Below are 24,722 nucleotides of genomic sequence, written 5' to 3'. Positions count from 1 at the left end.
GTATACTTTCAACTGTCTGCCGTTCTGTCGTTTTTCACTTAAAAGCAGCATCCTGTTCGAAAGTACTCTTGACGTTTCACAAATAAAAACTTTTCCTTGATAAGAGGCGGGGCCTGATAAAATTGCGAAATAATGTGCGTCAGTCCGAAGAGCTTTAAAACAACTTTGTGCTCTAATCTAGATAGCATATAACCATCGCGTGGCCCCAAAATCAATACATTGTGTGTCAACTTGCCATCGTTTTCATGCGACTCGATGCGAGTCATATATTACTTAAAGTCGAACAATATGTCGTCACGCTAATAACCGAATTGCGTAAGTCATTTTTGGCGGTTTTGAGTGTTTCATAAAATAGGTAATTATGTAATGCTGCGCACCTGTCTGTTAACTCAGATTTTATTTTAAGAATTCCGAAACCCATTAAAATAGAGATTTTGTATGATATGCAAATTTGTTCAATTGTTTCGTCATAATGAATTATCATCTTCGCTACCGCAGGACTATTGTGACGTCACAAAGGCAAAATAACCTCGGCGAAGGATTTTTGCATCTTGAATTCTAGCTTACCGCTTATAAATTTCAATTTATACTACAGTATAGGAAGGCGTGAACTTGTGATATTCACTGTCTGAGTCCAATTCACCTTGGTTGGCTTTTATATAAGGTAGATTGCTGTTTTATTCTTTATATTTAACTTTAGTCTGTGAATGTGCAGAGCGTGTTATATTGATGAAATATCTATTTTAAACAAAAAAAATAATGTAATTGAAACAGATTAGCTATTTTGGGATTAGACATCGTATATACTAAAAATTACTTTCGTTTTTGGATTGTTCGGTTTTCAGGACTGGTACATATAGTCAAGTTGCAAAATTGCGTATGTCCCCGAGTCATAGACACATTTCTGCCTAAGTCACAGTGCGCCATTATGACGTCACATGACTGCGTCATACAAATTAACTTAAATCCAGCTACGATCAAAAAATTGAATTATGGCAAATTATTGACTCTTAATGGCATAGCAATATCATTAGGAAGTTTTTTACGTTTTTCTCAATATGCTAAAAATGACTTACGCAATTCGGTTAGTAGCGTGACGATGTTATGTATTTCAACAACGGACTTGGATCCCGTGCAATTCAAAGATTATAATTTTTGTTCAGCCATCATTTTCATCATAAAATCATCGGGTTGGTCATACTTCGGAGTAGTCTTTTCTGGGTCATAACCAAAAAGTTTCATTTCATTATAAATTTTCAATTGTTCTTCGACTTCTTTCGGGAGATTCCCAATCCATTTTGTTAGTCCATCCAAGTTCAAAGGTTTGAATAATTCTTCACTCGCATCTGGTTCTAATCTAAAATATTATTTTCATTGTAATATTTGATAAATAACAAACCCATTGTGTATAGTTTACCCTCATTGGAATAAACATTAAATAACTTTAACCAAATAAAAGCATAAGCTTATAACTGATCTATTGCAGCATTGCGCTGGGTTTGCCAGACGTAACTAGGAATAAAATTACTGAATTAAAAATGGTTATGAATGAAGATGATTGGTCAAATTAGCACAATAAAAATGAAGTATTACTTATTTTTAAAGAGTATTTTTTGAATTTTTTACCTTAATATTAAAGACTTATTGATATGTCTTTCGTGGTGCAAAACTTCGTCGTTCCAGGGAATTCCAAGAAATTTGAATATTCGTTTTGTTTGCATAACTGGTTTTAATACCAATTGTTCGTATTTAACTATCAAACAAATTTCTTTTCCTAAATCCGCGCATTCATCGTAGAAATATAAATTATTGTCATTCCATTTTTTTAAAGTCGTCCTGAAAATTAAGACGAGTAAAGTCAGCAAGAAAATAATGAAGACAAAGTGATAATTATTTTCTAAATTTGCGTTGTTGAGATCATCAATTGAAGCTTTCCTTTTGTTTATAAGGAACATAAACATTTTTTACTGCGTGTTTTCAATGTGTTTTGAAAGTCGCAAATATGATCCTGCTGATATGCCTAATAGTTAACTTAAACGTATTGCTCATTTGCAAAATCTTCAGACGGCATATCATTGTTTTCGGCACAACAAGAATAAGGTACAAAAAACACGGTTTTGTCAGATGTAGAGAGATCATTGAGAATGGGACGCACTTTAACTATAGTTTTTGTTCTAGAATTTAGGTTGTAGATTGTGATGAAGGTAAAGCGTATGATTTTATCAAACAGAGAACTACAGATAGTACGTTTTATATTTCGTTCGTGTCAGACCAAAATATTTTAGTACGCCTAAGTGGTTGTTCGTTGTAGCATGGTCTTGTTATTAATTGGTCTTACATACATACCAATAGTGTGTTACGTTATTTGAATTCATTTGTGACATTTCAGAGTGAACGACTGCTCTTGGATCTCTGACCATATGAATAAATTTGGCATTTGGAAACAACCTGTGAACATACCTAAAACGAAATAATGTGTATTACATACATGCACTTCGACAAGTATATTTCTAGTTTAACATGAAGATTATACTTACTTAGCCCAGGATAACATAAATGTGCTTTTATAGCAACATAGTTTAGAATTTGGACAAAAGCTAAGAATTATTTCCAACATAAATTGGGCCATTGCTTCATCCAACGCTTCTGGGTAGACTCCAGCGTTTACTAAAAAAAACTTTTGTTGAAGTCTGAAAAAATAAAACGCTAGTATAAAGAAATGGTTGATTAAACAAGCATGTAGGCGCCCAGTATGGATCTCCGCCGATGCTTGAGACTCGCGTTATTTCAGGTTTCTAACCGGCTATTGAACCGCGTCAGTTGTACAGTTCATTTTAGAGCTGTGCGTCTCGTAGATATCTTTGCAAAATAGACATGCGGTAACTAATAATTATGTCCACTGAAATTTCTAGTTCATAAACTATCGGCGTATCTGAAAGAGTATTTTCTTTTGCGTTTTGGGTAGCATTCTTGGAATTTCAATTTTGACTTGGTTGACGAGTTTTGTTCGATGTTGCCATGGAAACGAAATTCAATCCGGACGTTCTATGAAACGCTTGTTACTAGGGTGACAGGATAACCCACATGGGGAGTTTCATCCCGATCGGTCCAGCCGTTTAGACACTACAGCTTAACACACAGACAGAACGACTAAGAATGATAGTCCCCTAGATCGGTGATTCAATAAATGGATAGATAGAACTAAAGACAAATAAACTTTCACCTTGTCCACCTTGGCATCGCGCCTAGCATATATTCCATCAGCCATGTTTCGCACCTACAATGTATATCTTGATGGGAATCCAGTATTGCCCTTGTCAAACTTGCGCCGCTGTGATTACTTCCTCCGATAAACACCAAATTAATATTTTTTTTGTCTTGTAACTGGAAAACATATTAAGATCTTTATGAAACACCAATACATGAAATTCAACTACTTGGGAAAACATTGACAAGTTTCGTTTTTGGGAAGCTGTTGTTGTATTGTGTTAATCGCAATCGGTAGAAGGAAACTAACAAATGGATTTAGTTACAGAATTCTAGAGTATCATAACAAATGGATTACTGAATAATCTTAGTAATGGCCATATGAAAGAATTTAACTAGTAATTAAAGCTATAAGTATGTATAATAATTAGGGCATGATTGTGCCCAAATGGGGATATTACGAATGTACGAGAAAGCATATGAGTGATAATTAGGTACATTTTTACGCGCCTGCACGGTGTGACTTTCTATCAGGAGTATAACTGAAATTCAATCAGAGTAAGGACTATCAACAATCATTTTTGAATCGTGACATAACCCTGTTATACATTATTATAACATGTGCCGATGGAACAATTGGGTTATAAGCTGCTTTATTGAGGCAGGTGTCCAATGTCATAATATAACTGTAAAAATATGTTCAATCCAATGATTCATTACTTAAATGGTTTCGATGCTAATTACGCTGGGTAACATATCTGTGAGATTGACCCAACAAGTAGAATATTTAGCATTGACACAAAAATAGAACAATAAAAACATAAAACAGCTGATACGACAATCAGATTGACAGAGGTAATACAGTAACCTAAGAGGCCTAAAGTGAAGTATATATAGAATTTGAGATAACCCTACAATACCGCTGCATTTGACGACACTTTCACGATGCTTATTGCTTACCGTTTTGTTTATATCTAAATAAGGTTCCCTTTTATTCATCGTTTGACACAAATAATGAAACATCACAGAGAAACACATACATGTACAGATTAGATACAACTGTTTTGGGCTGCTCTTTAACATTTCCAACTTTCGGCACATCACAGTTCTGGCCTGAAATGATCACTGTGAAACGTATCAATAATTGAAAACATTGATAAGTATTGTTTTTATTATTTGTCTTTCTAATTAGCTGAAAAAACGAAATTGTCACAAAATTATATTCCGTCGATGGTCTGTAGAGAATTTAGCTAGATAGCCCGGAAATAAAGGTATTATAGATAGGTGAACTGCATTACGAATTGCACTAACGTTTCGGAATTTATCGATACATTACTATTAGCTTCTTTGAATAAAGTATAAATTGTATTATAATGTGGATTGAAAACGTATTTTGCTATGTTAATCCAAATACATTAGGCATAATTACAACATCTTTAACAACAATAATTAGTACGAATGCTAATCACTGTTTGTTGTTATTGCTGGATATCTGACTTCCGACAAGGACCACGGTTTCGATTCATAAAATTCACAGTTTCTCAACAAATTTATTCACAAAAAGCACATATATATTATGTTTGAACCTATTGATCACTTCATAAAAATAACAACTTTGTATAACATATTTGACCCTCGGAGAAAATGAGTTTTTCCATGTACATTTCAAACCTCGAATTTTAGTATCCAAATAAAACCCATAAACCTGAGCTAAATGAATACTGAAGGCAATTTTGCCTATCTGGTAAAATAATAGCTATTTTAAAAATTATTTGCCAACTAACTGATAACTGCCTACTGAGTTTTTATGTAACGGATATAATTTGGCGTGAGCACTCGGAATATTGATTCATACAATATATACCGATGCCGCGCCAAGTACCTCTTCATGTGAAACATTATATAGTAATACTGCCTATGTTCATTTTAGCGTAGGTCTTTTTATGAAACAGGAGAACTATGCTCAAATATATGGATATGGAGAAAAAACAAGAATTATTTTTACGAACAATTCATTCATATCCTGATTAAGGCTGGAACTGTGGAACAGCTGCCGCAACCCGCAATGTTCCTGCTTCCCTGGTCCTGTGACGATGATGATTATGTTATATCATGCATGTATCATTATATCATGTAGGTTATATCCTGATTACGAGGAAAAGCGAATAAGGTGAAAGCGAATCTCACGAATCGAGAGTTTGTTGAAGTAAGTGTAGATATTTTTGTCTTTCCATATTTATCACAGTGGAGAGGAAATCCGTAAGACGGCTTGATTACGTGGACACCACGGATTCTCGTCCGGTGATCAGTTCATATCGCTTATCGGGATTAGTTAGCTATAGTTATTATTAGTTCCTAACGGGCATAATCAGAATCCGATGTTTTTGTTACCGAAATCGTAATGTACATTTAGTCCTTAATTAATGTATTTAATGGAAGCTGAAAACTGTTTATGAAATTTATGTAGTATTTCCGCTGCGTCTGAGATAAAAACAAATGCGAATTAAACAATTTAATTAAAGAATAATAACCTTCCAAAATTTTCGGCGCTTTTTACAGTGGTTTTATTTTGCTTCAGAAATTGTCAATCAGTGCTTAAAAGCATCCAATGTAAGTGAAAAACATGTGGAGCAAGGTACGGCTTTCCGGCGTGTCTCAAGCATAAGCAAGGTAGGTTAACTTTTTATCATAGACTCTTTTAAATTTATTTCCCTCAACGTTCCGAAACGAGGAGAATTTTGCTCAGTATTTGCTGATATACAGCTACTAATATTCTGTATATCTTTGTTATTAATATTACTATAATGGATAATTATACCACACTTAAATTGTACAAAAGTGTGAGTGCGCATGATCCATCCTGGGACGGTCGCTGCGATACCCGCGAGGGGAAATGTAAGGAAGAGATTGAGTATAAACAAGCGGATGTTTTATTATGAGTTTGATGGAAGCACCAGGGTCGTTGCGCCGGTTGAATGGCGGAAATTCGTCCGGCGCGTAGCCCCCAGCCACTTTAGTTCATTAAGTAGTTTAAATAACACATCATAAACTGATAATTCTTCATGGATGTCGATTTCTACCAATTGCAGGGTCCGTGTTCACTCAACCGTGACGAAAATTTTTTGTCGTGATCTTCACTTCAATGGACCTTTCCCCGAGCATCGACTTCTTTGTTTACTTCGTGACATTAGCCAATTAGCAAGATGCAAAAAGTGACGTAATAATGCTCCCTTTTCGCATCCGCTCAGACACTTTTCTCACTCAGACAGATTTTCAAGCGTGGTCGTAAACATTACCTCGTTTTCGCGTTTTTGAACTCTATTCGTTAGTTTTCAGTTGTGTTTCGGAAACCTAAATATAAATCAGATAATTCAATGATTACTCTGTCTTCCTAGGAGTTTTAATTTAATTGCAGTAATAAAAAATTAGTGTAGAAATAGCTGTGATAAACTAGGCTAAAATTCTTTACCGGTACTTTCAAAAAACAGATTGTTGTATGCGATGATTCATAATGATGGTTTAAAACACATACCCCATTTTACAGACGCCAACTCGCAAAAGCACTCTTAAAATAGCGCCGAAAATTTTGCAATGGTAAAGTATAGAAAGAATTTTTCGGAGGTCAAAGGTCGGGGAAAGGTCCATTACTTTGTATAGGCCAAACATAAAATACGTTTTCAGTGTATGACTCGAATTTTCAATTTTTTAGACTTATTAAAAATGAGAGCTTGAAATGCTTAAACGCTGTCAAACTGGCTTGTCAGACATTTCAAGTTATTTTGAATCTTGGACGTACCTTAATAAAAGTCACAATGGAACTATTACTCACTCACGACCTTAAAACGCCACTAGCACGAAACGAAAAGACCAGTCCACTGTCACAAATTACACATCAATAACGATAACTCATTTTGCACATAAAACCACTTCTATTTTATATATAAGTAATGTGAATACAAATTTGTACAAGTTGTATTATGCTGGCATACATAGATTTGTCACAAATCACAGGGAGAAATAAAATTTTTAAATGAGAAATAAAGCATATAGTACATTTTTTAAGAACTAGAACTAGATTGTTCATTGGTTCGTGCTCTTTTAGGAGGCATATTATGGCCCTCCGACACCACAAGGTCTCCGCTTTCAAACCGTGTCAATTTCCCACCAAGTACTTTGAGCTCGCTTATGTGCAATTTGAAACTGCTTGTCAGCGTGTCCGACCCACTTTTTCCTGGCCTAAACCAACCCAATACACGGAATCTTTTGTGCAGTCGCAATGCATTCTTTGAAAAACGCAACATTTCAACATAATTTAATTTACTTGGAGTCACCTTCAGGAATGAATGATCGAAAACGGCAAGAGCGATCGTTCTGCTACTGTGCTCCCATTCAACGTCAAGTACCGGAATGTCAATCCCAATTCTTACAACATTAATTTTCTTGTCTACGGTACTGCCTGGACATTCAATTCCGTAACGTCCGTCACAATACCTGTGATCGCAGCTTTCCACAAAATTGGCGTGTACCACTCTTATGGGGTTCACTTCAAAACAGAATGATTGCATTGTGGTCGTTTCCAGTAACCCTTCTGGCAGTTTCATAAGATTTGGGACCCGAGGAGCTGTTGCAGGTAGGATAGGATGTATTGTCTTAATGACGGGCAGACCTCGCCATTCGCTCCGACATGTTGGATCGATCACAGTAACATGTTGTCCAATTTGGAGCCTGTTTTCCAATCGCAGAACAATAGCCTCCATCCTAGCTTCCACCATTAAGACTGACATTCTTGTGCCAAATCTGATGTGCATCATTCGGTAGTAATTTACCGTTATGTTACCATGATTCGATCTTTTGCCAAGATTCTTCGTTTGAACATTGGTTGTCATTGCAGCTCTATTTGGTTTCTTTGTATGAAGAAGTTCTCCTATCATTTTGAAGCCTTCTTCCATAACCACTTGGCAATTTTCTATATCCTCAATCAATTTTTCTTCATAATTGTTTGCAACTAGACGCTGCAAGTGCTCAAAGTAATTAACGTCCGACTCTCTAATTAGTACAGACATATTTAGCTAAGTTGTTTAGGTTTTCTACGAAAATCTATAGAAATAATTGTATAATTTAAAAAACGACTTTGAAAACAGAGATGAGCGCGGCAAAATTGAGTGCAATCGGCAATAATATCCAGATCAATACTCAAGAGATGTATGTATTTGCTGTTTACCATTCCACCTTGTTGATCATGGTGTTGTATCTCTTCGCCTACATTATATATTTCCATGCTTCTGCTGTCGGTTAGCTTTTGCAGATCAAGTTGAAATTTTACAGAATTTTAGTTATCGTATCGCCTTACACGTTCTTGCGATCAGATTAAGCCAATATATTGCAAACACGTGCTTACATGAGATCGTGACAAGAGTTTAGCAGAATTTTGATTAGATTATTATAAAATCTTTTCATTTCAAAAAACGCGTTAATTAAATAGAGATGAATAAGGCGACCGTTAATTCATTGAAACATTTAATGGAGATTCGGTTGAATGTAATTGACTTTTAAATAATAGACTGTGTTTGTCTGTCGTATTTTATTGTTTTGGTGTATACTAGATTTTAAAACGACATCACAAATCAGGCAAAGAACAAGTCGAAAATAAACAAGTTCCAAAATAGGCGAATGGTAGTTTTAACGATAAAGGTTGGAACAATGCTCTAAAAGTACTCTTACTCTTTGCAAGTGGCCGTGTTTCATAAATTGAGTTTAATTCACACTGAAATCAGTTGCTATCATTTATTCCGAGCCGGAACATTCTATCTGTACCGGCATAGGCATCTATGTGTTAAAGTGAAATAAAAATGAATGCAAAATAACATTGGCGGAGGTCATTTCGCTTTTGCTGAAATCATAAAGCCCTTTTTTAATTGGGCTGGAATATTTTCGGATTCGATAGTTTTTTAACTTGTTATATCATGCATGTATCATTATATCATGCAGGTTATGTCCTGATTACGAGGAAAAGCGAATAAGGTGAAAGCGAATCTCACGAATCGAGAGTTTGTTGAAGTAAGTGTAGATATTTTTGTCTTTCCATATTTATCACAGTGGAGAGGAAATCCGTAAGACGGCTTGATTACGTGGACACCACGGCTTCTCGTCCGGTAATCAGTTCATATCGCTTATCGGGATTAGTTAGCTATAGTTATTATTAGTTCCTAACGGGCATAATCAGAATCCGATGTTTTTGTTACCGAAATCGTAGTGTACATTTAGTCCTTAATTAATGTATTTAATGGAAGCTGAAAACTGTTTATGAAATTTATGTAGTATTTCCACTGCGTCTGAGATAAAAACAAATGCGAATTAAACAATTTAATTAAAGAAAATTTAATATAACCTTCCAAAATTTTCGGCGCTTTTTACAGTGGTTTTATTTTGCTTCAGAAATTGTCAATCAGTGCTTAAAAGCATCCAATGTAAGTGAAAAACATGTGGAGCAAGGTACGGCTTTCCGGCGTGTCTCAAGCATAAGCAAGGTAGGTTAACTTTTTATCATAGACTCTTTTAAATTTATTTCCCTCAACGTTCCGAAACGAGGAGAATTTTGCTCAGTATTTGCTGATATACAGCTACTAATATTCTGTATATCTTTGTTATTAATATTACTATAATGGATAATTATACCACACTTAAATTGTACAAAAGTGTGAGTGCGCATGATCCATCCTGGGACGGTCGCTGCGATACCCGCGAGGGGAAATGTAAGGAAGAGATTGAGTATAAACAAGCGGATGTTTTATTATGAGTTTGATGGAAGCACCAGGGTCGTTGCGCCGGTTGAATGGCGGAAATTCGTCCGGCGCGTAGCCCCCAGCCACTTTAGTTCATTAAGTAGTTTAAATAACACATCATAAACTGATAATTCTTCATGGATGTCGATTTCTACCAATTGCAGGGTCCGTGTTCACTCAACCGTGACGAAAATTTTTTGTCGTGATCTTCACTTCAATGGACCTTTCCCCGAGCATCGACTTCTTTGTTTACTTCGTGACATTAGCCAATTAGCAAGATGCAAAAAGTGACGTAATAATGCTCCCTTTTCGCATCCGCTCAGACACTTTTCTCACTCAGACAGATTTTCAAGCGTGGTCGTAAACATTACCTCGTTTTCGCGTTTTTGAACTCTATTCGTTAGTTTTCAGTTGTGTTTCGGAAACCTAAATATAAATCAGATAATTCAATGATTACTCTGTCTTCCTAGGAGTTTTAATTTAATTGCAGTAATAAAAAATTAGTGTAGAAATAGCTGTGATAAACTAGGCTAAAATTCTTTACCGGTACTTTCAAAAAACAGATTGTTGTATGCGATGATTCATAATGATGGTTTAAAACACATACCCCATTTTACAGACGCCAACTCGCAAAAGCACTCTTAAAATAGCGCCGAAAATTTTGCAATGGTAAAGTATAGAAAGAATTTTTCGGGGGTCAAAGGTCGGGGAAAGGTCCATTACTTTGTATAGGCCAAACATAAAATACGTTTTCAGTGTATGACTCGAATTTTCAATTTTTTAGACTTATTAAAAATGAGAGCTTGAAATGCTTAAACGCTGTCAAACTGGCTTGTCAGACATTTCAAGTTATTTTGAATCTTGGACGTACCTTAATAAAAGTCACAATGGAACTATTACTCACTCACGACCTTAAAACGCCACTAGCACGAAACGAAAAGACCAGTCCACTGTCACAAATTACACATCAATAACGATAACTCATTTTGCACATAAAACCACTTCTATTTTATATATAAGTAATGTGAATACAAATTTGTACAAGTTGTATTATGCTGGCATACATAGATTTGTCACAAATCACAGGGAGAAATAAAATTTTTAAATGAGAAATAAAGCATATAGTACATTTTTTAAGAACTAGAACTAGATTGTTCATTGGTTCGTGCTCTTTTAGGAGGCATATTATGGCCCTCCGACACCACAAGGTCTCCGCTTTCAAACCGTGTCAATTTCCCACCAAGTACTTTGAGCTCGCTTATGTGCAATTTGAAACTGCTTGTCAGCGTGTCCGACCCACTTTTTCCTGGCCTAAACCAACCCAATACACGGAATCTTTTGTGTAGTCGCAATGCATTCTTTGAAAAACGCAACATTTCAACATAATTTAATTTACTTGGAGTCACCTTCAGGAATGAATGATCGAAAACGGCAAGAGCGATCGTTCTGCTACTGTGCTCCCATTCAACGTCAAGTACCGGAATGTCAATCCTAATTCTTAAAACACTCATTTTCTTGTCTACGGTACTGCCTGGACATTCAATTCCGTAACGTCCGTCACAATACCTGTGATCGCAGCTTTCCACAAAATTGGCGTGTACCACTCTTATGTGGTCCACTTCAAAACAGAATGATTGCATTGTGGTCGTTTCCAGTAACCCTTCTGGCAGTTTCATAAGATTTGGGACCCGAGGAGCTGTTGCAGGTAGGATAGGATGTATTGTCTTAATGAAGGGCAGACCTCGCCATTCGCTCCGACATGTTGGATCGATCACAGTAACATGCAGAACAATAGCCTCCATCTTAGCTTCTACCATTAAGACTGACATTCTTGTGCCAAATCTGATGTACATCATTCGGTAGTAATTTACCGTTATGTTACCATGATTCGATCTTTTGCCAAGATTCTTCGTTTGAACATTGGTTGTCATTGTAGCTCTATTTGGTTTCTTTGTATAAAGAAGTTGTCCTATCATTTTGAAGCCTTCTTCCATAACCACTTGGCAATTTTCAATATCCTTAATCAATTTTTCTTCATAATTGTTTGCAACTAGACGCTGCAAGTGCTCAAAGTCATTAACGTCCAACTCTCTAATTAGTACAGACATAGTTAGCTAAGTTGTTTAGGTTTTCTACGAAAATCTATAGAAATAATTGTATAATTTAAAAAACGACTTTGAAAACAGAGATGAGCACGGCAAAATTGATTGCAATCAGCAATAATATCCAGATCAATACTCAAGAGATGTATGTATTTGCTGTTTACCATTTCACCTTGTTGATCATTGTGTTATTTCTCTTCGCCTACATTATATATTTCCATGCTTCTGCTGTCGGTTAGCTTTTGCAGATCAAGTTGAAATTTTACAGAATTTTAGTTATCGTATCGCCTTACACGTTCTTGCGATCAGATTAAGCCAATATATTGCAAACGGTTCCATTACATTTGAACCCACGTACATTTGAACCCATGACAATTGCACCTGTATGCTATTGCACCTATGGAATTTTTTTGTTTCACGGATAGTTAAACCCATACTAACCCTAACCCATGGGTTATAGCACCCGCATATAGATTGAACCCGTGGATATATGCATGGGTTCAAATGTACATGGGTTCAAATGTACGGTCACCATTGCAAACACGTGCTTACATGAGATCGTGACAAGAGTTTAGCAGAATTTTGATTAGATTATTATAAAATCTTTTCATTTCAACAAACGCGTTAATTAAATAGAGATGAATAAGGCGATCGTTAATTCATTGAAACATTGCTTTATATTAATGGAGATTCGGTTAAATGTAATTGACTTTTAAATAATAGACTGTTTGTGTGTCGTATTTTATTGTTTTGGTGTATACTAGATTTTAAAACGACATCACAAATCAGGCAAAGAACAAGTCGAAAATAGAAAAAAAGTTCCAAAATAGGCGAATGGTAGTTTTAACGATAAAGGTTGGAACAATGCTCTAAAAGTACTCTTACTCTTTGCAAGTGGCCGTGTTTCAATAAATTGAGTTTGATTCACACTGAAATTAGTTGCTATCATTTATTCCGAGCCGAAACATTCTATCTGTACCGGCATAGGCATCTATGTGTTAAAGTGAAATAAAAATGAATGCAAAATAACATTGGCGGAGGTCATTTCGCTTTTGCTGAAATCATAAAGACGTTTTTAATTGGGCTGGAATATTTCGGATTCGATAGTTTTTTTTTCTTGTTATATCATGCATGTATCATTATATCATGCAGGTTATGTCCTGATTACGAGGAAAAGCGAATAAGGTGAAAGCGAATCTCACGAATCGAGAGTTTGTTGAAGTAAGTGTAGATAGTTTTGTCTTTCCATATTTATCACAGTGGAGAGGAAATCCGTAAGACGGCTTGATTACGTGGACGGTGATCAGTGTTAGTTCTGGATGCATGCACTTAATGGCGGAGGTATGACGAACAGTTGTACGTAAATCACCTCCAGGAGTCCAAGAGGGAAACCAGGAGACCAACAATCCCCTTCCACATAATTTAACCCCACATGATTCAAACCTATACCAGAGCATTTAAACATTTCGATGACTTACTCGTTATCATGTTGAAAACCTTGCTGGAGACGCGCGCGTGCTTCAGTTTGAGGTCCACAATCATCAAATACTTCCTCTCCTTGTTATGCGTAAACAACTCTGGTTTTAGTTTTCTTCAGGTTTACCAGATAGTTGCGCAAACTCGCTCTTTAGCGTTCAAGGTTTAAGTAGTTGTGTGCTTTAATACCACGTACAATAGCGCTAAATAAGTAAATTTTAAAGTAAGTACTATCCACATATAGAAGTTTCCTTCTCTAAAACAATAAAATAATGAAAAATATTTATAGTGCCAATCAGTTACCAGCACGTTCTTAGTCAAATGCGTTCTTCATTTTGAGTATTATCGTTTGTGAGTCTCGTGACGAAATTCGGTTAGTGGTCCATATTATTGTGTAGATTTGAATTTATATGCTTTATTTCAAGGGCTGTAAAACTTTATTTTCTATTTCAGTCCTATTTTTTCCTAATTTTGTAAACTTGCTACAAATGACAGAATGTATTAAATGTAGAAATGTGCAATGTTTACCGGTACATTAAGGCTCTTAGCTAGTTTGTAACAAACATGGTCTACCTCCGTAGTGAGAGCATAATAACTCTTATTACACAAATCCTAAAGCTCGGAAATGCCCGCGGTGACAGATTTTACCACCAAATAAATTACTTGATGATAGCGTGTATGAAACTAAAATATATACGATTGTCAAAATAAGTTCTTTGCCAGCGCTGCTTTCTTTCGCTACTCGGTGGGTTGAATCGAATTTTCGACGTTAAAATTCCTTGATTGCTAATTTACCCTGTTCACCCATAGAGGCTAATTTTATCCTATAGAGACTAGAGAGTATAGACTGAGAACCTCAGTTTTTATTTCATAACTAATTCACAAGATGGATTAGAGAAATTAAATTACAAATCAATAGTTACTCATTACCCAAGCATATAATATTCCTCAAACGAAACTCAAATGTTTGAATTTTTAGAATCTGTTTTTCATAGGTGGTGTGAAATGTAATCCATAATCGCCCCGTGCTACGTTGAATCTGTTTTAATATTTCAGCTGCGTTCTGGTTGGAAAGATCAAAAGACAGTCCACAACCGGACACGTATGTTGAATGAACATTGGAATGATTTGTCGTACCATCTTGATTATATAAACAAGTGTATTTTAATTTTTTATATAACCATCTTTCTACCAGATTTTACCGGATATCAAAGCTTGCCCCAGTAGTGGCGTATCTGCGTGAAATGGCGCCTATGGAAATGTCCAAAATGCGCCCTCTTGATCGTTCTTTCTCTACACTGAAATTTTTAACTACGGGTTGTTGCTTTGGGGTACTTTTATACGTTATTTAGGTAGTTTTTATCAAAAATGAGGTTTTGCACATTTACGCCCTCATCCAAATGGTGCCCATGGAAGGGGCAGTAGCCCTCTTGCTATATGTATGCCACTGAGCCCAGGTATCACCCAGAAATTCACAATTCTTCATTTCGTGTTTGATCATGGCAGAAAAGCTTGGTATCCCAATGTTGCTCGCTTTTAAACAATCCGTCCCTGCATTTCCATTATTATCTCAACTTTGTCCACCTCTTCTCGTACTTTTTTTCCGAAGACTAGATGTAGATTTTTGTTCATTCTCTTGCTTGAAGAATAATAAAATTATTGAAGCAAAATCTGTTCTCCCTGCTCATTGGTTGTCGGGGACTGGGTTTTGTTAAAGGCTGATAAGAATTGGGAGTTGGGGCATAGGTGTAAGAAGTGTCTCAAAACGTCATTTAGACTGGTTTCTGCGGATTTTACACTATGACGTCACAAGGTTTTGTGACGTCACACTGGCTAGCCGCGATTTTATTTGGCGCTCTGGCGCCGGATCCGGGCTGAAACGATGCATTTTTCAATCTTTGGCCGATCATAGGCCATAGATACATCGAGTATGATTGCGGAAATTTATACATGGCCATGCTTGATCATACATGATCCGGATGAAAATTCAAAAGTTTCTATTTTTTGCGGTTCTCACCCTTAGATTTCCTTCATATTTTCTTTTTTTGGGGGTTTCTGTAGTCCACAGCTCGAATTTCTCCTTCGTCACGTTAGTCACCGTTAACAAATTTATGGTCTATCCACCGCCTTAACCAACTAGGCCAATTAAGAACTTAGAAACAAAGGTTTAAGGTCTAATATTTATGTTTAATCTCGAAATACTTGTAAAAAAAAATTATAAAGTCATTTAAGATGAAGGATGGATATTAGAACTCAGATCTCGGCCCTCACGTTCCTCCTTGGCCTAGTTGGTAAAGGCGGTTGATATGCTTTAGTTTGCTCATGGTGACCAAAGTTTGAATCACGCGAACTTACTGTCCCGTATCAATTTCGTGTCGTCATTAATTGGATTACGCAGATATATAAACCATGAAGGAAGCTCCGACTTACAAAACGATAATGAAGAAAATCGAAGGGTCAACCATTGGAAAATGAAGATTTTTAAAATGTATAGTCCGATTATGCAGGATTGTGGATAAATTTCGGAAAGTATACTCGATTTATCTACGGCCAATGGTCGGCCACAGATAAAAATAAATCGCGTCGTTTCGGCCCGGATCCAGAGCCGGCCTGCCCCAAAATACCGCTGCTCGTTAGGGTGAGACGTCATAACCTAGTGACGTCATACGCATGTTGCACACGCCCTTTTCTACATTCCGATGATTGCTAGTTTATCACGGACAACTATTCGAAACCTGACAAACCAATCTCAGACTCGGAGCAGAGCAAGCATGGAAATATTTTCTCATCGGTTATATTTATTTATTAATATCCATTAACAAAAAGGGATAAAACTTCCTAAATTATGTTAATTAAAATACCAAAAATTGCAAAGATTCTAGGCATAGAACGACAAAATTTGTGACAAAGTACAGAAACCTTACCAACTTACAAGATACCGTATTCGAATAAATGTCGTTTATATCTATGATAGCAGTCTACGAGCTGATAGTTATATGATGGCAGCCCTCACATGTACACATCAGGAAATCTGTGTCCCTAACCCAATCAATACCTATCATGACCCACGATTTGGGGTGGCTAAGCAAGCGTTGACCTCCTCCAAAACCCGGATACAAAACTGATTAAAATAAAGTGGAAAATACGATTGGTACAATTCTAAAACTACAGTCTTATCTATATCAAGAAAAACTGCTATTCTACATCTGCTTCATGTGAGATTAATCATCTTTTACTTCCGTCCAGTACGCACCTGAAATAAATAAAACTAATTTAACAGCGTTGGAAGAAATATTTCACAAACCGCCATGACCTTAATTAAAATATAATTTCTGGACTAAAATTGCTATCACCAATTCCATAATCTGCAATTAAAATTACAAGTAAAACACCCATATGCTTGGGATTGAATTTAAAAAGCATCACTTGGGATTTGATAACAGCGAAAAATTTACAGCATTTGATTGCAATTGATTCCATAACCTTAATGCAGTGGTCGGCAACCTTTTGTCGCTCGTGGGACAAAATTAAAGGTTGCAAGTTATTCAAATACCATTTGAATTCCATTTGCGTGCCGGATTATATTACTCCGCGGGCCGTAGGTTGTCGACCCCTGCCTTAAAGGGATGTAATGGAGATAGACATAGACAGGAACTTGCCAAACTTTTTGTTGATGATGATGAATGATTGTTGTTTATTTGTGAAAATAAAGATCGTAGATTTATTTGGGATGTGACTGAGAAGATTGTCTGATTAAACCACATTCCATGGAAACTTTATCAAGACAACTGTTTATTTGTTGTTTGTCGATTTGTGTTTTGTTATAAGCCCAGTCTTGACTAAACATGTTCTAGGAGTCATAATGGGGCATTAGTGACGTTTACGGGGCTCCATTCCTTTGGGTAATTATACGATCATATGCGACGTCTGTTGAAATTATGTACACTCTACAGAACTTCACTTCATGTTTGTAATTAAGTAGGTACACACAATACAGACCTGACACTTAAACGCAACAGTATTTTTTGTTTTTCTCATAACTATTGAAACAATACAGGGTGTCCATTACAATTTCAATTTTGTTATAAAGTCAGTTCTTAATATATCTTAACCAGGTTTGTTGTTTGTTAATCAGTAATTGTTTAAGTATTTTATACATCTGTGAGGGCAAAATCTATAAATGGCATTGATAAATTCCCTCTGCAATTTAAAAAAAGTCCAGTATGATTTGTGGACACCCTATATGTCCTTTAACCCAACATCATTTAATATCTTGTTGATCCTTAGTCACTTTTTATTGAAATTATTCTTTCCGGACGCGAAAAATGACATCCACTTGGAATTTCTCTGGCAGTCTTTACCCCTTGTGTCACTATGCACATACGTCACAGACATGCATATCGCCAAGTATCTCAGTGGTAAAATCAGTATGATATCTCAACCATACCGCGCAGTTCACTGTTTGGTAATTATCAAATCACGAATCAAGTCGAGATCATCCGAGCTTCGATTCGAGTCTGAGTCCGACATCATGTTGTTAAAGACATTCTCATAGAATTCGTTTCCTAACTAAAAGAATGAAAAACCAGTGTAAATTACATTCTAACTTGGGTATTCTTTCTGATATTTTACATGATGCTTGTAGACCTTATTCATACGCTTCGAACTTTAATACTCGAACAACTTGACTATTGCAGTGACGTTTCAATGCCCCTATATAGACGTTACTTTGAGTCATTCACTATTTACATATTTCAAGTAACCAATGCCATACACTCACATGAAACCCTTCTCTTATTATTATAGTAATCAATCAAAAATGTCAAATTCGTTAATATCATAATTGATCGAGCAAGTAATTTGTCTGAATTTTTATCTAGGTATATTTAATTAATGCTTATATCATCCCAAACGCTTGTCAGCTAAATTATTCTTCCATTGAAAGTTATTGATGGTTTCGGACAAACCTACAACATCACATCCTAGATGTCTTTTCACATCTAAAGCTAATGTCTTTCACGTTATAAATATTGAGTGGTACTGTTAACTGATCTCGATGTCCACATGATCGTATTGATACCAGTTGCTATACGGTCTATACCGAGAATTTGTTGCTTACAATTATATTTTGTCGTGTTATTGTTTTCTGTTTGACAAAACAAATGAACTCTCTACTTAAAATATGAGAAATCTGTTACTATTTCGAGATGTTCAAGACTTAAAGAGCAAAACGTAATAATATATCAAACATACCTATACATTCAAAATTTTATTCAAATTAATAATCAAAAAAAATTGATAAAAACTTTAAGAATTATTTACAATGTCTAGTTAAATTCAATTAGCTGATTTTGATTTAAATAAAATTTGTCATACGACTCGATCCATATGCATAGAGAGATTTCGTTAATTTTAGTCTCTCTATGCAGAGTGATCCCAGTCGTACGTCAAATTTAAATTAAATCACAATCACTTTGCACGATGACAAAAAACACATTTTTTCATGTCATTTCAATGCATAATTAAGTAACATAAAAGGTTAGATATAGAAAAAAAAATTGTTTGACACTATTTGAGGACATGAAAATTTATTATTATTTTAAAATTATTTATATGTTTATTACATATAAATACAGAAATACATAAATACCTAAATACAGATGTGATGGTATACGTACCGGCACCCTACTGCCAGATTTGCGGTAATTTGACACGCTCAGTCATATTTTGCCATCTACATTCTGACACGTCTCGACCGTATTTCGTCACCTCTAATCTGACACCTCCCCCTACCGCATTTCGTCACCCCTAACCTGACACCACGCAACGACCGTATTTCGTCAAACCCAATCTGTCACGCACCGACCGTATTTCGCCACCCCTAACTTGACTCGACGACCCTATTTCGTCACGCCCATTTTGACACACAACGACCGCATTTCGTCACCCATATACTTGCTTCAAATGTATTAGACGTCCAATATTGCTGTATTATCTATCTAAAAAGTAAAAAGATAATGTAAATTAAGTTCAAATACAAAACCACTTTTAAATATTTTTCCAAAAAATAACCTGAATATACGCTATGTTTGGTATTATATAGGTCCAGTTCAAAACGTGATGCTACTATTCTGACATGCGGAAATCAAATCATTAAGGTTTTATCGCCGCGACCGTATTTCGTCACCGCTAACGATGGTTGCGTGCTGGTGGTCAGTGGTCGCTCGAAGTCCGTAATGATTACTTTTCATTTATTTTTGCAATACACGGCCAGTTCAGTCCCTACGCATCCCGTCCTAAATAAGGGTGTTGCACTCCATTCATCTCCCATGTGAACGAGTTGGTTCACAACATGTAAGACGTCGTTCGCTGTAGTATTTGTGCTTCTTCCGTATGCCCAAATTCCTCTATTTTGTCCTTCAATACTTTCTTCGAGGCAACTCGCAAAAATTATTACATTATCATAATCAGTGAAGATGTATAAAAGATTTTTAGATAACGTTTTTGCTATCTTTTTTGCAACTTCTCCGATCTGACGTGAACGGCCAGACACATCAGTTCCAAATTCCAATGTCCATTTGTAATCGGCTTCTGAGCCAATCCAATAATATCCACTATTCCGATTCAATATATATCGAACAGTAATGACGTCGTAGGTTTTTTCACTTAAATGATAGTCGATTTCTTTTAACACTCCGCCCAGCTCGGTTTGTTGTATTTCCTTCATCCCATAGCAATTGCTGCTTAATTCATCTACCGTGACGTTAGCATTTAGAATCTCATACCACTCGCCACTGAGTCGTTGCCAGTCCACCAACATTTTTTTCTCTGGAAGTCGACATTGCAACTGACTACTAACAAGAGACACAGAAATTGAGATCAGCAGGGTAATATATACTGACTTCATTTTGAAAGCTGTTGTAAAGCCTCGTTTCGAAAGCTATCACCGTCGTACATTAAGCCTAACGTGCAATTTTGTTTGCACATGTGTTGATGAAAAATTGATCAATACCGGATTCCACTCAAGAAGGAGAGATGTCATATTGATTTATAATTTATCCGTAATATATGACATAAATTCATATCATTTCATCGTGCTGGTTGTCCTGGTTGATGGAAATTATGCAACAATAAGCAATGTGAATTCGACAGCACAAACTTCGATTAATGAAATAGATAACCTTAATGCCACAGACCATAGTTATAATTATGGGAGGCCATAACCATATATATATTATGTATTCTTATTCTTTAACATCGTAAATTAAAATTTCATGCACTGTGTGCACTTCCGTCTAGAAATAATTTTTTAAAATCCACTACGTATTGATTTGAATCCTGTTCCGGCACATGCCGAGATTATATCTTTCCCCATTTCCCAAACAAATACATGTTCTGATAAAAGACGTACACGTTATATAAATTGTATTAGCTGAATAGGAATTGGACAGGAGTGTAAATTAATCTTCGATTTTATCAACATTCAAATTTAGTCCACAAATGTCCATTCGTATAAGATGCATTTAAATTAATGTGTTATTTAAATTAACAAGAGAAAAAATGTTTCAAATATTTCACACATCCATGTAGTTGTTACCATCTAACGCCGGACACCCTGACATGTATAAAGGTACTTCAGCCCACTCATTTCCCATCTTTTCGATGACGTTCGTTATTTTGATCAAATCTGTTGCAGATGGACTTGGTGTTCTAGTCAACACCCACAGGAAATGTTTTCCTGAAATTGAAAACAAATTCGGCAAAAAGTTCATTTACACTAAACTTTATTTCGAATAATATTATTAATTTCAAAGTGCGTAAACGATCACTTGATTTATCGTTTTGAGATATTATAAAATGAAGAAGGCAGGATACAATAATTGTTACCTTTAAATCCGCATTGTGGTACAATGATGTAAGATTTATAATCTGAGTAATAACTTTGTGGAAATTTATAGTAGATATTTGCTGTAAATAAAGAAAAGCAAGGTTTTTCAAAAATAAGTTTGAAATTTTTGAAATTACAAATAACATGAATAACTGAGCAATAAGCTTTGAATGATAGGAGAAACGAGCTATGATGGGACAGCAAACGTCTCTATTTCTCATGGGACACACACGACAAATGGGACAATTTCATATAGGATTATGTTTTATGCGTCAACAAAATTAACATTATGTCCTTTCCGGCGCGATTTTGACATGATGGTAAGGTAACGTGGGAACACCATAGTTCGTATATATACTATAGACAATCAGAGAGTCAGAAACGTCATTCGCGATCGGGCCGAAGAAAGGGGGTTTATTGAACTTTTTATAGAGCTCTGTACATCAGATTTGCATGTTACATAAAAATTGAGGAAATGGTGCAGTAATTACCCCGATTAATTGAATTATTATAAACAGTCGATGAGTAGGACATTGGTAATTTGCTGAATAAGCAGAGTGAGTCAGAAATAGAATGATACTGATTGTCATAGTTAGACAATACTTCTGAATTTGAAAGTTAACAAATTCAATGGATTCTGTTGTTTTGCAGGCACTAAACCTAAATTTTCATGAATTTATTAATTTTTATCAAACTGTATTCCAATGGTAATCCCATAGGATGGGATGGGACAGTAATAATGTCCCATGAACAAGCCTGATAATTTGTCTATGTGAACAATAATATCTTCCAGGGGAAGACAAATAGGAATAACTTATTCTGCTTCAAAAAAACTAAACTAGCAATCTGCCAACAATGATATATATCAGATTGTATTTTCCTTCGTATATATATGAATATGATTTGAATATTTTTATGCTCTACCGTCAGAATCCATGCTTTTATCTTCCAGATGATGCTGTTTCCTAGCATTTGTCATATCATAAATAAATGACTGGTCTAAATGAAACGAATAATGATTTTTTAGACGTAGTAACGAATCCTTGTTATCGGATGTTTAATTTTTCACACTTGTGGATATCCAAATGAGAATAAAAACTGAACGACGAAAGTAACGAATTGAAGGCGCTTTCTGTAAAAAGAAGCTGTTACTGGGTAAAAAAATCGATTTACACAGTCAATTTGTTATACGATCACTTTCACGAAGCGCAATTTATGAAAACAAACATCTTACCTTCATCACGATACCGGATATATCGATTCAGTCCCTCACGGTGGAATTTAAACTCAACAGTATGTTGTTTTGCATCTCTGTTTGTTTCCAACAAAAAGTAAAACAATTTACGCAGCAATTATTTTACCTCTTAAATATTATTTGATAATAAATAATCTTTTTAGACCATTTTTGAAACATTAGCAACATCCACTCACCCCACGTCCACAACGAAGTCGTATATCCCGCCAAAATCCGTTTTTCGAAAATTCTTTGCGACAAAACACGATACTGCTTCATCAAGAATGTCGCCAACGTTTAGTATTTGATACCAATTATCTTTCGGAACCTTCAGAGAAAACGAAAGAAAATATTTTGTAGTCTGTATACAAGACATTGGCTTGGCGCCTTATCGTCGGAAATCCCACAATAGCTGCAAATAAATACCAAATTCTACATGGCTCCTATAAGTTGTACTATTCTTTTACATTCAACTTTCTTCGGCAAACTTTAAGGTTTTGCGAATCTTTATCGAATTGTATGTGCCATCATATGATATGCCATCATTTTATTACATTGTTACATGAAACTCATTACATAAAAAAAAACAATACACATTTTATAAAGTGCGTTTTTCATCTTACATTTGAGGTGATTGTTTTGTTGTAAAAAATTGTAATTTAGTTAGACTCAGTGGGCCAGAGCACTGGTTTTCGTGCGTGTTTTTCACTGTGTTCTTTTTATACGTTTGCTCATAGAAAAGTCCCAACAAAAGAATTGCATTTCACTATAATTGCACGGTAATATATACAAATATATATATGTATTGTAGATTCATATTTTTGAAAGAGATGCCAGTAGATAGCGATTGACACGAGGCTCAAATTTCTATACGAAGAGGAGAGTTGGAATTGGAAATTTCCAATTGGAAAATCTGGAGAAAAATATACAGCGTATAAATTTTGTTGACGAGAATAAATCTCTACACTAGCTGTATAGACTCTTGGGTACATTATTCTCCCTATAAATATATATCATCATCAGTTCATCACCATCATCTATATCACCATAATTCTTGTCACCGGCATTTTAAGCTCATTTTTTATATGTTTATATTATATACAACACATATGTTTATATTATATCCAAATCTTACCTTCTCCCAATCGAAATCCTTTTCTGATTGTGGAAGTTTACATAAAGCCGTTTTGGCCAAAGAAGCTTCTGTAGTGACAATCATCGAGTATACATAAAATATGACAAACAGCATTATGTGAATAAATGTCTGACTGCGCGAATCAAAATTAAATAAATACGTCTCACAACTGAATGATCATGCTTGCCAGTAGTAGTCCCTCAGTTTACGCTAACCTGCTATCAGTTCGGGCTTTGTAAAATGGAATTGATAAGACGAGAAGGAAACTGTTGTACCTAAGCACGTATAGTAACGTCTGCTTGCATTGGAGACGTTAAAACAACGGTTAAGATGACTGCAGTAAAAACGCATTACTGAGTGGAAGTTTATTGTGTTTAGACTTAGTGTCTAACTTAACGATTACACTCGGCTATAGTTGCAGTCAAAAGTCGGCTAATTTGATTACCAACATTTTTATATCTATGATGACCAACATCGCTACATACGTGAGGGGGATAATCGTTTTCTGTATTATAATTTTCAATCATGTACACTTCAATGAAATCAGAATCACTCTAGCTAAATATTTATAGTTTATGTTTTTCAAAATCTTGTATTTTGTATTAAATAGTTCTCAGCATTTTTGACACATTTATGCATATTTTACACATAATTTTATCCTTTGTTTATTTATAAACACATCCGATATCAATAGTCATGTACATTCGTCTCGAATGCGAATATTTAGAATAAAAGCATATTGGCTAGTTGGCCACTTAAGTTAGCTCTGATAAATAAATGAATTATATTTGAAATTTCTGTCCTAACAAATTATACTTATACTGGCTTGCTTCATGATAATGTGTTTTCTAGATGGACGGTTTGCTTACTTCAAAGTCCCAAAACGGAAGAAGACATG

General features: G+C 35.5%; 2 protein-coding genes and 1 long non-coding RNA gene across 4 annotated transcripts in view; 1 reads left to right on the top strand and 2 right to left on the bottom strand.

Annotated features, from left to right (window-relative positions):
* Positions 1 to 1,146: 1,146 nt before the first annotated feature.
* Positions 1,147 to 24,722, bottom strand: part of LOC144418976 (protein-tyrosine sulfotransferase 1-like) — a 35,434-nt gene continuing 11,858 nt past the window's right edge. The window contains exons 2-7 of one of the 2 annotated variants that reach the window (XM_078109799.1): positions 4,168 to 4,332; positions 3,224 to 3,384; positions 2,538 to 2,690; positions 2,347 to 2,460; positions 1,627 to 1,836; positions 1,147 to 1,357 (exon numbers count right to left, since the gene is read on the bottom strand). In XM_078109799.1, the coding sequence (XP_077965925.1) occupies positions 1,147 to 1,357; positions 1,627 to 1,836; positions 2,347 to 2,460; positions 2,538 to 2,690; positions 3,224 to 3,384; positions 4,168 to 4,308 (990 nt within the window). In that variant the 5' untranslated portion in view covers positions 4,309 to 4,332. Of the gene's footprint in view, positions 1,358 to 1,626; positions 1,837 to 2,346; positions 2,461 to 2,537; positions 2,691 to 3,223; positions 3,385 to 4,167; positions 4,471 to 24,722 lie in introns of those variants that run through there. The other variant, XM_078109798.1, reaches the window with a different exon arrangement.
* Positions 5,163 to 15,235, top strand: LOC144419811 (uncharacterized). Its single transcript, XR_013474280.1, has 6 exons — positions 5,163 to 5,413; positions 5,786 to 5,877; positions 9,196 to 9,264; positions 9,643 to 9,734; positions 13,244 to 13,312; positions 14,624 to 15,235. It is a non-coding gene; the product is annotated as an uncharacterized LOC144419811 (long non-coding RNA).
* LOC144420004 (uncharacterized) lies at positions 20,930 to 24,077 on the bottom strand. The gene is made up of 6 exons (XM_078110301.1): positions 23,825 to 24,077; positions 22,887 to 23,017; positions 22,690 to 22,766; positions 22,380 to 22,454; positions 21,455 to 21,535; positions 20,930 to 21,305 (listed from the first exon to the last, which is right to left on the bottom strand). Exons 1-6 carry the CDS (start codon positions 23,936 to 23,938, stop codon positions 21,142 to 21,144), a joined length of 642 nt encoding a protein of 213 aa, XP_077966427.1. The 5' UTR covers positions 23,939 to 24,077; the 3' UTR covers positions 20,930 to 21,141.

Source organism: Styela clava, chromosome 2 (genome assembly GCF_964204865.1).
Source record: "Styela clava chromosome 2, kaStyClav1.hap1.2, whole genome shotgun sequence".
Lineage (NCBI taxonomy): Eukaryota > Metazoa > Chordata > Ascidiacea > Stolidobranchia > Styelidae > Styela > Styela clava.
This window is presented reverse-complemented; position numbering and strand designations above follow the sequence as displayed.

Excerpts from the sequence above, each read along its gene's own strand:
- LOC144420004 (XM_078110301.1), bottom strand. The coding sequence starts at position 23,938 with ATGCTGTTTGTCATATTTTATGTATACTCGATGATTGTCACTACAGAA. Across the intron at positions 21,536-22,379 it reads TAAAAGCATGGATTCTGACG|CAAATATCTACTATAAATTT; the intron begins GTAGAGCATAAA and ends CTTTATTTACAG. Across the intron at positions 21,306-21,454 it reads ACCACAATGCGGATTTAAAG|GAAAACATTTCCTGTGGGTG; the intron begins GTAACAATTATT and ends TTTCAATTTCAG.